This window comes from Neocloeon triangulifer, unplaced genomic scaffold (genome assembly GCF_031216515.1).
Source record: "Neocloeon triangulifer isolate White Clay Creek 2 clone unplaced genomic scaffold, ASM3121651v1 ptg000014l, whole genome shotgun sequence".
NCBI lineage: Eukaryota > Metazoa > Arthropoda > Insecta > Ephemeroptera > Baetidae > Neocloeon > Neocloeon triangulifer.
The window spans coordinates 15,602,461-15,618,014 of NW_026775556.1; the positions used below are offsets into that span (position 1 = coordinate 15,602,461).

The 15,554-nt window shown below is 37.4% G+C and overlaps 1 protein-coding gene and 1 long non-coding RNA gene across 2 annotated transcripts in view; both read right to left on the minus strand.

The window, feature by feature from the left end:
• Positions 1 to 15,554, minus strand: part of LOC132199817 (tyrosine-protein kinase receptor-like) — a 28,761-nt gene that overhangs the window by 10,131 nt on the left and 3,076 nt on the right. Inside the window, exons 2-3 of the mRNA XM_059624848.1 lie at positions 4,794 to 4,919; positions 786 to 950 (exon numbers count right to left, since the gene is read on the minus strand). Of these exons, the coding sequence (XP_059480831.1) occupies positions 786 to 950; positions 4,794 to 4,919 (291 nt within the window). The remainder of the gene's footprint in view (positions 1 to 785; positions 951 to 4,793; positions 4,920 to 15,554) is intronic.
• LOC132200376 (uncharacterized) lies at positions 10,429 to 12,704 on the minus strand. The gene is made up of 3 exons (XR_009442155.1): positions 11,988 to 12,704; positions 11,737 to 11,920; positions 10,429 to 11,680 (listed from the first exon to the last, which is right to left on the minus strand). It is a non-coding gene; the product is annotated as an uncharacterized LOC132200376 (long non-coding RNA).

Here is a 15,554-nt window from a genome sequence, read left to right on the forward strand (position 1 = left end):
TTGTGCCGAATTACAACAAAGAAAGAATGGGCTTAATGGCAAAATACTCGCCACCGATGGAGCGACGCAGACGAGATGAGAAAGCACAATGGTCCAATTTAAGAATTACAAAATGAGGGACACGCGAATTTGCGATCAAAGAGGATCGTTTCGTGATCCCCGAAAGACGATGGACTCTTCTAGCCGCGAAATTTCTTAAATTAATTTGTTCTCAGCAAAAAAATCTTTCAAATCCTTCCGGTTGCGTGTGTATGAAAAACGATCTTCCTTGCTGGCTCCCCCGCTCGGCCAACCCGGGCCGAAAATAAATTTTTATCAAAGAGCGCGCAGGTCAAGCCGTCGTCGTCCTAAATTCATCTATAATTGCAAACGTGCGTCCAGCAGAGATAAAATATTGGCGTGACATCTTTCTCATGACGCACTCTGCACCGAGATTTGTGTGCCAGTCGGACAGAATTACGCCAAGGCCAAAGCGGGCGAGCTACGCGGCCAGCACCACTTTCCTCCGGCGAGGTGTGACCTGGCATGTCGTGAATATGTCAAAGGTCATTCGAAAGGTGCCAGGTCGCGAAGGGATGCGAAAATGGATGCCATTCAAATGGCTTTTCCTCATTACGGGTGGAAAAAGCGGCTGCGCAAAAAGCAAAAAGTGACGGAATTCAAGTGAAAAACGTTTATAAAATGGTTTATTTAATTTTGAAAAACTATTAATTCGGGATTAAATTGTATTATCTGCAAAAGTGCATGAATTTAAAGAAGTAAAAATAAAATAAATGATCACTCACCTTCGGAACTGTTGGCGGAATCTTTGAGGGGCCCCGTGAAGTTGCCCACGGGCGCGCTGAGGAGCGAGTTGTTGACCAGCTTGCCCGAGACGACGTTGAATCCTGGCGGGGTGGTGTTGTTCTTCCACTGCCACGAACAGGATCGCTCGAAGTCGCACGAGGTACCTGAGTTGGAGGAAGGTTGAGCCTGCGGCGCCGTCCTGAGGGCGACGCTGCCGGCCGCGTTGCGGTGCTGCGGCCCGCCGACGGCGGCCAGCGAGGCCCCGGCCGCCGCCAACAGAATCGCCAGCACCGACGTCAACTGGTATCGGCGCATTTTCGGTCGCCTAGCTGAGGTTCGGCCCGGGTAGAGGAGTCGCGGCACGCACCGCTGGCCACGCACCGGACGCCCAAGTCGGCGCCATCGAACGCGAGAGACGAGTTTGGCGCCGCCGCCGCGGCTCGCGGACCGTTCTGAGCGACTTTTCGGCGAGTCGGGGCCGCGTTCGGCCTGTCAAAATGCCAACTTGCTACACACACTCCAGCTCTATCGCTCTTACACACGACCGAGCAGAGAGCAGAGCACAGAGATGCAGCACTAGAGAGGTCTGGCGGGAGGCTGCAGAACTTGCCCGTGCGCCGTTCTACGCGTTCGCTCTGCTTTACGGGCCCGATTCATGCGACGCTCTTTCCTCGTATGACACACACCGCCCTCCCGCCCCGACCCAACCGACTCCGTGCCCCCGCAATCCACTCCCCCTCACCAATTTCCAAAATTTTTAGATCACGAAGTAATTATTTCTAAATTAGTCTTTTGCGTATATTACAAGAGAGACATATTTAAATTTATGTTTTTAAATTTATTTTTAAATTTTAATAAAATTTAAATGCGCAAATTTCGTTTATTGTATAATCAGTGATTTTTGTTTTTCGTCTAAACTATTGTGTAGATTGCAATAATTTCCCTTTTTCTATTATTAGCCTCAATTAAATCGATCAACGCACGCATCGCAATTTGGTCGCTGGCAAAGGTGCGCCCGCTGAATTTCTGCAGGGGCGAAAAATTGAATGATCAAAAGACGTGGGTGGAGGCTGAGAGTATTGATTTGAGCGGCTCCAGAGCGTAGATGCTGCGCGCCACCGCGAGCACCGAGTTTCGGTCGCGGCTCGGAGTGGCGCTCCAGCTCAGTGGGCGCCAATCGTCACCCCAGACGAGCACCAGATGCCACCAACATCCACATGCAACCCCGGTCGCGTAATTGAGATCATTTGGCATGCACCTCACGTTGAGGAAAATTGATTAATCAATTCTGGATACCTTTTCATTTGAAAAAAGCGTATTTTTCTTTTCTCCGACTTTCTGAGCAAATAATTCTTGGTCCGTGAAGTTACTCTTATGAATGACAAATATTCAGCTTGATTTTATTTCTCTCTTCGTGATTGCATTTTCGTTTCAATCTGGAAACTTTATTAAACTTTGAATCTAATCGAATTTATTATTAAGTCAGGATTAGATTTTATAAAAAAATGATTCTATCATTAGTTTACAGAACGGGAAAATTGGAAAGGGTAAATGGTATCCAATATTTTAGCAAGAATAATAAGAATTTATGATTTTACTAAAATTGGTTGATATTATGGAAGAATTGCTTTCATTAGTATCACATGGTATTAATTTAATAAAAGGTATTCCGCGATGGATTAGTATTTATTGTTTTATGGAAAAACAATGACCAGCTGTGATTTTACCCTTCGGGCCGCAGGGACAATTAAGCTTCAGTTTTTTTAAACAATGAAAACCAAAATCGCAAAAGAAAATTTATGAGGAAAAGCTTGCTGAAAACTCAGTATATTAACGTGCGCGCCCACATCATCTATGATCACGTGCTGCGAGGCGGCAACACACCCGCCTCCAGCCCCGGCCCAAGTTGGTGATTTCATATTTTCATTCTGCTTGATCAAGGCCTGGAACAACATGCCACTGACCCTCCAATACTGCCTTGCCAAAAAATTTCCTCCATCTCCGCAAGCAGCAATTTTAGTGTTGTGATTTTTTTTTTGCGGCGGTCATATTTTATTTGATGCCAGAATTTTTAGCTGCTAATTGTGACATTTTTGCTTCTCTTTTCTCAATTTTATAATAAAATGTAGGATATCAGTTAAAAATTTTTATTTTATTGCAGAAATAGAGAAAAAATTATATAATGATAATTTTTTCGTTATATCATATTATTATGCTCAGATTGAGACCAATTGCATTTTTCTTCCTCTCTCCATTGCAAAGCATTAAATCTCCATAAATTCAAAATATTTTGCATGTTTTAGACAGCGCGGGAGGGGGTTTGTTTTTTGCCGTCACGATTAATTATGATTTATTCGTTAAAGCGTATTCCAGTCCATTATGCATTTCTTGCCTGCTAAACTTTGTAAACATATCAACCAAATGTCGGGACACAATTAGATTGTACTGCTCCAAATGAAAACGTGACCGGAATGTCAAGGTCTGCTGGAGCCAAAATTAAATTTAATCAAGCTCTCCAGCACAAAGCTTGGCTCAACCAGCCCGTAAAACCGTAAATTTTCCATGCAGACGGAAAAGTGCCGTCGGTATAACGCAAACAATAATAAAAACACATGCGCTGAATGTGTTTTTTTACTCTTGCTCTCATAATCTGCGCGTGGACGTACGGTCGCTGCTTTTGCTGTTGGCTAATATTCCTATTCTCGCCACGGGAAAGACGCGCGGAATTATGTTAGGCTGATGAGAAATTGTTACGAAGCGCACTCATTATCCCGCTTTGCCGGGCACGTCCCCGCTTGGTTGCTTCACGTTCCATTTGTAAGTATTAAACCCGCGTGGGAAGGGCTAACAAATGCACAAATGGTCTGATATATTAATTAAACAGAAGAGTTGTTATGATAAAAGAGAGAACGGACAATGTTATTAAAATTTTTCCTTAAAATTTAAATATTAATCGCGAGTAAAAAATTACATAAAAAAATTCTCTCAGAGAGGAGTTTGTTTGGCTGTTTGATCGTTGATAAAAATCAAAAAAATGATGCCGCAGTGAATAATGAGGAAAGAGTCCGTTTAGACTTTTGAAAGTTTAACTGATTAGCTAAAGTCCCTTGAGCTTCATGCGCAAGGAAAGTTAAATTTTCCATTTACATTGAGGAAAAAGGAAAAATTTTATATTTAACATGCCATATCATCGGCAAACTTAAACATTACTGATGTGTTTTTGGCTTGGCATTCATATTGTGGGATGAAACAGGATGAAATTGTAAAACTAATGTAACTCATGGAGATTTAAAGAGAATTCACGTTTTTTGCAATGTTTTCATGTTGTTTAAATTTGTCGCAAGCAAGCATTTAAAATTATTACTAAATTAATATAATATATTTTCTGTGAGTAGAGCAAGCAAATGTTTGTTTCTAATAAAATAATTTAAAAACTAAATCTGTTACATCATTCACCAGTGTGGCGAGGCTGGAGATAAAAAAAACTCATGCTTGCTACCTCCTCACGCGAGCCAATTTTTGTCAGCAAACCTTGCAAACAAATCAATGTTATTTTTTTATGCAAATTGTTCTGACTTGCATTTTATAAATATACAAAAAATTCATCGAACCAAAGTTCAAAAGTCGGGCTTAATCCGCATTATTAATTTTTGTAATACCTTTTAACAACACAAACGCATTATTCATCTCTGCTCTTTGGAGAATTTTTGTCACGTTTAAAAAAATGACATAAATAGCAGCTAAAAGACTTTCTACTCAATTTTTCATCGTCAGAAGGGAGAGAAATTTCTGTCGTTGCCTTGAATAAATTTTGCTCATTTCTCCAGTAAGCATAATTGGATTCTCTCTCGCCTGCCGTCGCTGGCAAACTGGCAAAAACAGGAGTGTTTCGTATTTTCCTCTCTAACTCGGTTGCAAGGCGTGAGGCGTCATTTCGTCTGAAGCCAATTTCCGACTCTCTGCAAGCTCGAACCTCAGCTTGTCAAATTAAAAAAGGGCATACTCACTGCAAGGAGGTCTTCCCTCGCACTCGGGCAATTGCCGGAACCTGCAAATAACGAAATCGTCGCAATCGTTGCAGAGAGGCGAGCCATAAAACGCAGCTTCTTCCTTCCCACTTAGGGTGCATCGCTCTGAAATATATATTTTGTGAGCTGTGTTAGCAGCAGTATTTTTTTTCTTATATAGAAAAGTTTATTTTCAAATTGTATTTTTGTACATTAGCAAAACTACTGCTCAAATTTTAATCAAGCTTCCTCTACATCTCGACACACTCGGCAGCTCAAAGTTGTCAATGGAGCGTATAAATGTGATTGCTTCTTTTTCTACTTCAGTTTTTTTTATAAAAATATTATGAATTAGTTATTTTCAGTACATCGTAAATGCAATTGCAATGCGCGCGCGCCTTTTAACTGAATTGCATTACTTAGAAAATCAGGTAGAAAATGGCATTTCTATTCTCCACGCAACACGGTTAATATCCCCTCAGCGGAGATTGCTTGCCGTCGATCTCATTCCATTCTGTACTTTAAAATTAGAATTCAATCAACTGCGGAAATTAATATCTGAACAGAAAATCTCGTCCAAAAATAGGTATACGTAGTACTCAAATCAGCACTATCCTCTGTCCTGACTTGCTTAAAATAGAAACATATTTGGATCCTATATTTGACCTGTGTGGTTAATCAAAAATATTGCATGAACAAAAATAAATTTTACTGACTGGAGGGATTAATTTAAAAAAAAAATGGAGGACCAAAATTAATTTGAAACAAACAATAATTATAATGAAAGTTTTATCGCAATTTTTCTTGGAAATTTGTTTCTTCGATTAATCTATTTAATTTTCAATCATTGAGTGTTGATTCAATTGTATAGCTTCCTTTCAAAATCACTCAATTGTTTAACAAAAATTACTGTCACGAAAAACTTTTGGAAAATTGGAATTTTTGAACTTTTCATATTTCCATCAACATTGCAACGACGAGCATAGCCAAAATCCAAAGCATTTGACAAAATCTTCTTGCTATACTTGAAATTTTTAGAGGGATTGAAATCTTATATGCTATTAATGGAGGCATTGCTTGGTTGTCCCGTCAGAGTCGGTGAAGAGAATTTATGTCCCAGTTTCCCTCATTAATTAATCAGCCCTAGAGGCAGTTTCAGAGGAATGTTTTGCTTCTAGAAGAGTTTGTTACCTTTTACTGTTTGTATATACTTAGCTAAATCAATGTACATAGTACGCGTCAACTATTTTCTCTGCTGTCACTGTGTATGTAGCTTGAAATGAATAATATGTAATTATATTATAGCTATAATAATTTATGTCGGCTTAACTGTGTTTTTTTTTTAATCGCTTATTTTTCACGTTTCGGTTGCAGTCATAATTCAGGAGCTTTCTCGTCTGTGGTGTTGACAGAGCGCGCAATATTTATTTTTTTTTCTATAAAACAATAAAGGATTTAAAAAATTACCCATCAAGGAAAAGCCGAATAAATTTATACATCATGACACAACCCTTGATCGTGAAATTTTTTACATAAAGCTTTTCTTAAATGTCACTTTAGAAGCTCAATGGAAAAGTTGGATGCCGGTTAGATTCAGGTGGTCTGGTATATTTACATATTCTTATCCTGAAAAATTGAAACCGGGATTCCTCGTTTCAAAGGGGCTGATCGCCGCACTTGATTTTACCGTGCTGCTGCTTATGGACAGTAAAGCAGTTGCGGCAACCTGCCTCAATAGAGAAAAATGAAAAAAATAATAATAATAAAGAAGAACTGACCCCAAAAGGTGGTCATTTAAATAACCTAGGGTTTCTAATGTCCATGCTAAAATACCAGAGGTCCTATTTGGTGTCAGTTGTCCTTTATTATAAATATTAGTATTGTTTTAATTTTTCACTTTGCAATGAGTGGGCCAGGATTCAATTTTTCATCTCTCGTGAAATCCACAATAGGTTTAAGCTTTAAATTTTTATCTTCGTTTGCATATTAAGAATTTAATTTTTATTAATTTGAAATTTAATATTTCAACTCATCTCACGCAGACACATGAAACTGATTAATAAAAATGTTTGTTTAATTTTCGTCTTACAAGAAATATAAATACAAAATGAGGTATCCAGAGGAAAGCTCAAGTGCAAACAAAAACCTCCTTTCGCTCCCGACGTCAATCTTTAAATTGCTTGTCGTGTTTTCTGTCCATATATTTGCATCCAAGCTCCAAGGGTTTGCAGAATCAATCTCACGTCTTGCGAAAATACAACGAAGCAGGGGGCCACGGTGGCAGTGAATGTCTTCTGGCTCTTCCTTTTCTTTATTCGCAACACAAAGCTGAAGAATGCTGTACTTTTCCCGGTTGCTGATGCATCTACATCACGTGCCTTTTCCTTTTTGCGTCGCCCGCGAGAGCGAAATGAGGAAGGAAGACTGCGAAAGTCTCATCCTGTCTCAATTTGTTTGCTCCTTCGCTCTCGTTTTCTTTTTTCTTAGCACTAGTTTTGCTCTTTTATGAGCTGGTTCAAGATAAAGTGGAGCTGCGGAGATTTTAATTATGCAGAAGTTTAGAACCCTCTTGGCGCTACATTGTGTATCGGCCGACGAGCCGGCTTTCAATTATGTAGTCCTGGCTTCCCTCAAAATAGCACATTTTATTTCGTACGCCGATATGGCCAGGATTTCAATAACGTCGTTCAGCAGAGCCAAAAAACGGAACAGGCAAATATTGGCGTGCTCTGTCTCGTTCACCACAAAAATCAATCGTTTTCTTTTCATTACAACTACGCACGGTTGGTAAATGATTGAAAAAATCTGATTAGATTCCCCAATGTGAAAAAATAATTACGGCCGTTCAGACTAAACGGGCTCTTGCATTCAATTACACCATCGTGTAAATCAAATGTGACGAGTGTTTCGACCTTGTACGCGAGCGAGAAAAACAAACATGCAAGACCTTTCTATCTCAAACTGCGCTCGGCAAAGTGATGTAGCCGAATGCGCGTTTATATACAGTTTACTCATGCATAATACAGAAGTACATAAATAAATAGTGTTGTTCGTTGCTTCCAATCCAACCAAGCAGATATTTTAAATAAAATTCCGTTAATAATTATAATTAATTGTAACAGGTTTCATTCAAATCGTAAATATGGCTGGCACTTGTAACAGCGATCAAGTGCTTGTTTTGTTGTCATTTTTACTTTGTCATCATCCAATACAAAGAGATTTGCATTATTCAAAGTTGATAGGCTGAAGCTTATCTGATGTGGCATAGTCCCAAAGAACTTTGCTAATTTTAATATTTATGAAACGCAAAAATTTCATAACATTCATACATTGAAAGTTATAATTTGCCAGCGTCGTACACATAAATAAATGAGAAATACTCATGCATATTTGTACTTACATTTGAGCGTTTTTACTAAAACCAGCAAGAAAGTGGTGTTTAAAATTTGCAATACATTTAAGCTTTGAGCTAAAGATGGGCAATTCTAGTTAAATTTGATGCTATGGGTTTTCATTGAGTGGTTTTTATGATTAAAATTAAAAATTAAATTTAAAGAAAGATAAACTAAGATGTCTCAAAAATATTTGATAAAAATTGTCGCATACCAAAGCAGTAGTTCATAAATTTCCGGGACAGCGCAAACATTTTACCTACTAGAAGCAAATGATTGCATAGAGCAAAACGAACTTTAACTTCGGAAAATTTGGATCTAATAACTTTTTTTTATATTATAAGCATAAAAAAATTTAAAACCTTAAATAAATTGTTACACAAAATTGCATCAGGATATCTAAACAGGAATTTCAAGGGGATTTGGCAAGTGAGAAACAAAAGCCCGAAATTAGAATAATGCATCTTTTAGGTGAAGACTTTTTGCTGCTGCTTCGATCCAAAGCATAAAGTTATAAATGCGACTCCTGCCTGTTTATAACCAAGTAGTAAAATAGGTAGCCGTAAAACGCAAGTCTGGGCGTTGCGTCGCAAAGCATGTGAAATTTATTGCCAGGACATTTTCTTGGATCTCGCGTGTCACTTGCTGGTTGAAGCTTTAAAGGTTAGCATTACACCTTTTTCATTGAAGATTATTTTCCCTCTTTTTTTCCTCTCTACATTTAAAATAATTTTTATAATTTTGAAGTGATAATTTCATTTATTTCGATGAGTTCATGTATGGGGCATAGTTGCCCAATAAACATTTCTTGAAAGTAATTTTGTTTATTTTGGAAATTGGCAATCGACGATTGATTCATGGTGATTCATTTTAACTTAAATTAACTAAAAATAGTTTCAGGGCTAGAAGCTAGGTTTAGCAGAAGACGCAACCAAACAAAAACTTTTTCGAATCTCTGATTGTGAAGCACAAATTTAAAATTTGTTACTGTGTGGTTGCTCAAATTAAAAACGGCACTTTTATTCCCTTCTGTATGTAACAAAACACAGAAACAAGCTAACATTTAATTTTCTTGTTTGAGAGCTATTGTTTCTTTTTGTATGTGTATTATCCAGTTTCAGATTCAAAGATTCAGACGATTCATGTTCAGCCCAAGAGGTTTACAGAGGTGCTTATAAATATCCTTACAAGAGCAAAGTAGAATATATATTTATTACAGTCTTCATCAGTAAACTGAAAATAATTGCCTTTCTGTGATATATCAATAAAATTTAGTATTATTTGCAACTAATAACTGGGCTGGATTCCACTCAAATTAATAAAATATGGCCATAATATGAGGAAAAACATTTTTTTATAATAATTTGTTCTTCTTCGGTGTGCAACAAGTAAAGTGATAATAATCCCACTTAAGTCACTTCAAAAAATTACTATTGCCACTATTTGCATGCACATGCAATTGTCATTTTCTAAATTCCTAAAATCACCAGCAACGAAAAAATTTCAATATTCGATCTTGTCACGTAAGACACACCGGTTCTAACATTGAGTATAGTCTCAGTACTTGAATTGCTCAAAGACCATTGTGTGTAACTCGCTACTTGCAGGTCCACCTTCCCTGAATGTGTGAATTGATGGGCTTTAGGGCAAATGCCTAAACATGATGATTTCAATAGCTATGGGCGCAGTGACGCACTGGTTACGTCTACCAATACGAAGATACAGGCAGGGTTCAAAATGCTTTGATGTTGTTGGCACGTCAAAAAGTGCTCTGTATATATTTTTTCGTTATGCAGGAGGTGCCGCAAGCGCGAATTTATGTGCTTGGTGCCGTTTTCTCGAGTTTTTGGAATTCCTGCACCAAATGGGGGCATTTCATGAAGCCCAGCTGGCACCTGGCTAATTTTGCAAATGGGGCTTGGCAGGATAATCCAGATGAATAAAAAAATTCCTTGGTGAGGAGGCGAACGTGGCTCTCATTGTCAAAGCTGGGCTCCGATGGGGCGCTGGTGCACCCATACTATTCGTTTGCCAGTTTTATTGGGTTTCCTGGTTTCAGCAGAACCTGCTAATTAATTTCAGCCCTTCCTACCCCCTGGGCAAGGTTAAAAAATGAGGAAAAAGTGTTGCGAAACAGAGGATTTTTATTAAAAATTGGTATTTCAAACAGTTTTTTCTAGTTCAAAACGCATTTATAAATTATCTTCACCGGCAGGCAGCACATGTTAAACCCAAACAATTAATTTTGTTTAAAAAAAAAATTCCTTTTTTGAGAAAACCTCATAATATTGATTTTGTCATATTTTTAAATAAGTGTTCAAAAAATCACCAACATTCAAAAACTTTTTAATATCGCAATTCAATAACGACAATTTTTGAAGTAGCATTGGATTTGCTTTCATGTTCAAAAAAATTTTCTATTTGAATTTCCTCTTCACAAGCGCATAAGAAATAATTACCCAGCCAGATTCAATTTGAAAAAATATTTTTTATTTTTACAAAACCTTCCACATTCTTCTTTTTTTTTTTAATTCAATATTCCGAGAATATCAAGCAATCAAAAACTGACGAAGTATGGTTTAAAGAGGATTAATTTTTATTTAGAATTCGAATTGCAAACGGCCTCACCATGACGAGTTTTTGTGAGAGGTTTTTATAATTCTAAAAGAAAATAATTACCAAAGAACTACTTCGCAATTTCAGGATTCAATTGCAATACAGCACGTCAGACCGCATTGAAATCAATTTCCTGCTGATACCATTTTTTGGCTTTGATACACATTCTTAATTTATGTACGTCAAGTTAATTTAAAACCTGGTAAAAAAAAACCTCGAAGTGAAACAACGATTTATTGAAGATCCTCATAGAGGTTTGCTGAGATTAGATAAAAGTATAATTTATTTCCAAAGGTTCTTGAAAGGGGTCGCCTCAAATGGCCCGAAAAGAAATTGCCCGAACGCATCTCGCGGAAATTGCCCGAACCGGAAATAGCCCGAAAGAACTTCCCCGAAGGAAGTTGCCCGAAGACTTTGAAAGCAGGAAGGAAAATGCCCGAATTTTTTGCGGAAATAGCCCGAAATGAGACTGAAACTAGACTTAGCTTTTCAATGCGTGAACAAAAATTGGTTCTTTAATGAACAAGTAGCAAATGAGTACATAGTTGGGAGTTGGGATTAGGATTTAAACAGAGTCTGAATCTATCTGCTGAGCGCGTGGTTGGGGTGCTCCTCTACGCCTCCTTGCAGTCATTGTTGGGCGCTGAACAGCAGGTGCTGTTGCTGATGCAACATGTCGCTGAGGGTTGTAAGACATGTTGCAAGCTATAAGAAGAAATTCTCCAATAGAGATCGTTTTGTTCTCCAGTCTACTGGTAGCCCTGTGGATCCTCGCGTCCATTATCAAGTATTTTAACTTTCTGCTCCGGGTGGTTTTGTTTCCCATCCTAACAGTAGCGAGATCTGTTGCAGACGCGGCTGAGAGCAGCTTGAGCTTCTCTGTGAAAGCAACAGCGAACTTAATTGGAAATACAAGGGGAAAAATGAAATTTTACCTATAAAGACAAATATATTTGGATGGGAACATTGGATATATCTCATGAGAGCAGAGTGAAAGGATTCAATTGAATTATTAGTCCTGTGACGACGATCATGAACTGAGAAGTTTTCAGGACCCTCTTCGCGCAACCAGTATCTAATGGGGTTACAAGTACAACTAGTGGCGCTACGACTCGAAAACTATAATATATAGAAAAACCGTCATTAAATAATGATAAGTGAATTAACAAAAAATATATTAACTTACTCAGCACTCTGGGACACTTCGTTGTAAATGTCTTTCAAAGACATTGTGCTGTTCATGGCACACTCCTTCAAACGCTCCACAAAAAGGCTTTTCAACTCTTCTTCGGCGCAAGGCTGGTGTCCATTGTGGGCTTGGGTTTGTCGAAAATCTCCTCCAGCTTTCTTGACTCCCGTGGCATGGCAATTCTTCAAGCGACACGTATAATACACTGTTCCAGTTTTTTGCACTTCTTTGTTACGATGGAACACATAATTATTATAAATGAGAACTCGCGACTTGAAATGCTTCCCGGGAATCGCACTCATGTTTCTCAATCGCCTCGACAGGCCGGACTGAATGCTGATGATAGAAAAAGTAGAGAGAAGAGTGTGACTCCGAAGAATTTGGAGGAATTCGAAAAATGAGAAACGCCAACCGAAAAAGTAGAGAGAGAGATAGAGAGTGTGTGCCTCCGAAGAATTTACAGGAATTCGAAAAATGAGAAATGCCAACCGAAAAATTAGAGACAGAGAGAGAGAGTGTGTGCCTCGGAAGAATTTGGAGGAATTCGAAAAATGAGAATTTCCGATCGAATTCGGGTACCTTCCGATTCGGGCAATTTCTGCGCAGATTCGGGCATATTGCTCTCGAGAATTCGGGCAGATTCCGTTCTGCAGACATTCGGGTGAATTCCGATTCGGGCAATTTCCGAGCAAAAACGTTCGGGCAATTTCTTTTCGGGCCATTTGGGGTTCACCCTTGAAAGAACCTTAGTCCTATGGTTGCCACTTATTTGACTGAAAATTATTAATTTCGTACTTTCCTAAAATTTGCTTTAAATGTCACTCAAAGAAGTATCAGAATCTCACTCAAACTACTTTAGAATATGGATCAAGTTTTCAGACTTAAAAAAAATTGTTACGAATTTTAACGAAATAATTATTTAAAAATCAATCTCGACACACTGCAGAAGCATTTAATTAATGTTTTGTTAATCATATTGAATGAGCATAATTTTTTTCTCTCATTGTGTGGTAAACTCTATATTTTTGTTAGCTTGATGTGAGAGAACAAAAGAGTTTGATTAGAGAGTTTTTTTCCCTCAAATTAAAATTTATTTATTTTAATTTTCGCGACCGAGAATTTTTCTTCGTTTTTTGTTTTGTTCAAGTATTCAGTTTCATTGCCAACAATGAATTGTTTTTCGTAAAATATTTTTAAATAAATAAAATAAGTAAATAAACGTACAAAAATTTAATCTCGTTTTCCGTTATTTTGTCGCTTTTCCTTTTCTTAATCCCATTTTGCATGTACGTGATCGTCAACTGCTCTTTACTGCAGATTTGATGTAAAAGGTTTCTGTTGTGTGCAGAATAAATTTTCAACGCCGACAAGCTAAAATGCTTTTTGACACACGGCGCTTGTTGAATTTGTCCCGCTCTTTGCTCGCGACGCGAATCAACAGAGCTTACAATCTCTGGGATCAAAAAGCCCTTTGCAGCTATTGTGTGACGATAAAAAAAAACCTGCCGAACTTCCCTGTTGCCTCCACTCCACGCAGTTAAACTAATCGGCAAACTCTATTGACGAACACAGCAGTGGTAAACAGGGGTTGACTGTTGACTGCCTTTTTTCCAAATCGGAATGGGGTGACGGAGATTGCAGAGAAAATCTCATTTTCCAGCTCTGAAATAAGATTCGGCCTGCCAATCTTGTAAAACCTGATTATCACACACGCCTTTGAACGCTCTTAAAACATTTCCTCCTCACACTCCGACGATTTTTGTTGCTTCGAATTACTTCAGATGTTTATTGAAAAACTGATCGAAGCAAAGATAAAATTGTTATATTGGCAATTTTCTTTAGATATCACAACAAAACACATAAGCATAGTGTGTCAGGTTCAAATATTGTGCCTTTTCAGCACTTTTTTTTTATTGTTTTTTTTTTCATTTCTACACATATTGTTTACAATAATTATTGAAAAACAATTATGTCTGAAACTAATTGGAACAATTTGTAATGTAAAATATATAACTCTGTTGATTTTTTTATGTTTATTCTTTATAATGTTAACTGAAGTGAATGTTATTAAACTTGGTTGCCTATATAGTAATTAATTTGAGTTCCAAAAATAACCCTCGCTTGTTTTTATTATATTAATTGTAACTTGACATGTTAATTGGGCAGAGAATGCCTGGTGAGACATTAATAAACACAATTTGCAACTAAATTGAATTTACATTTGCCTATCTGATGCTAATTGATGCTCAAAATACTTCTCAGCCCTCTACAAGGGGAATCAATTCTGTGGTACCAATTTTACAAGAAAACGTAACAGTCCATCAATCTAGGCTCACTGCTACAGATTTGAAAGTTATAGCAAAAGTCTTTTCAGCGGTATTGCCGTTTTTTACAACAACTTTCTTTCTATTTTCAAAACAAATTGCTTTTCATTAATTTAATGTAAACATAAACAAAGTGGACAAGTAAATAACAATTTGATAAATATAATTATATATTATAATGCATACTTTATTTTATTTGTTTTATGAAAATTGACCCCTGAGGCAAAATCATATTTATTTTACTCCAACAAATTTGGAACACGCTTCCGCAACCACACACTACGACTCGCATATTTCCGGTCTAATCAAATGGGCACCGCTGCGCGCTCCAACTTTTGGTCTCCACTAGTTACTTTTACAATTTGTAAATGTAGTACATGTATTGCTTCGATGATAAATTTCATGTGCCATTTTTCTTTCTTTTCCATGATTAGCGATACAAATACGGCTTAACATCGAGATACGCTGCACATAAATATCGTAAGTTCGAAAATCATTTTCCGTGCTCGAGTAACTCAGATTATTTTCATAATATATTCACAACCCCCCCCCCCCCTCATTTCGCCTTTCCTCTATAACTCCCCATCCCAGTAGCATAGTTGACCGTTGAATTGTATTCGGAAAGCAAAATAAACGCTGGAAAAATTAAATTGCCTGATGCCAGTAGAATAAAATCTTTTCCTTTTGCTTTCTGTACAAAAAAAATATATACATAACAATGTTGAAGCTCTAAGAGCATTTTGGGAAATTGTCCTGGCAATTAATCCAGCGTGTTTTGTTTTATAATAATAACCATGGCATTAAAGCAAAAAGTTCTCATTCAAAAAGAATTTTCAAGGAAATTTCAGTTTTATTAATACCCGAATTACTTTGGAAAAATAAAATCAAATTGTTTATTGTTCTTGTTGTTTAAAGAAGTCAAGAAGCTGAATTCATAATTGGCGCAAACCTGTTAATCAGTTTTAAATTCTTAAACTTAATTACATAATGTAAGATACAGTGGCATAAGAGTGCCAGACATGTTTTTAGCTCTTTGCTCTTTGCAACATAAAACAATAGGCCGTTTGTAAATTTATATAGTTAACTGATCACAATCATAATAAAATGTAATGGTTGAATATGTTGTTGTGATTTATTGACAATTGCAATCTTCTAATTAATTGATTTCGTCTGAAGCGTGATTTAAGATGGAAACAAAAGAGGCCGAGTGCGGTGGAGTTTGGCGTGTTCATGTTTTATT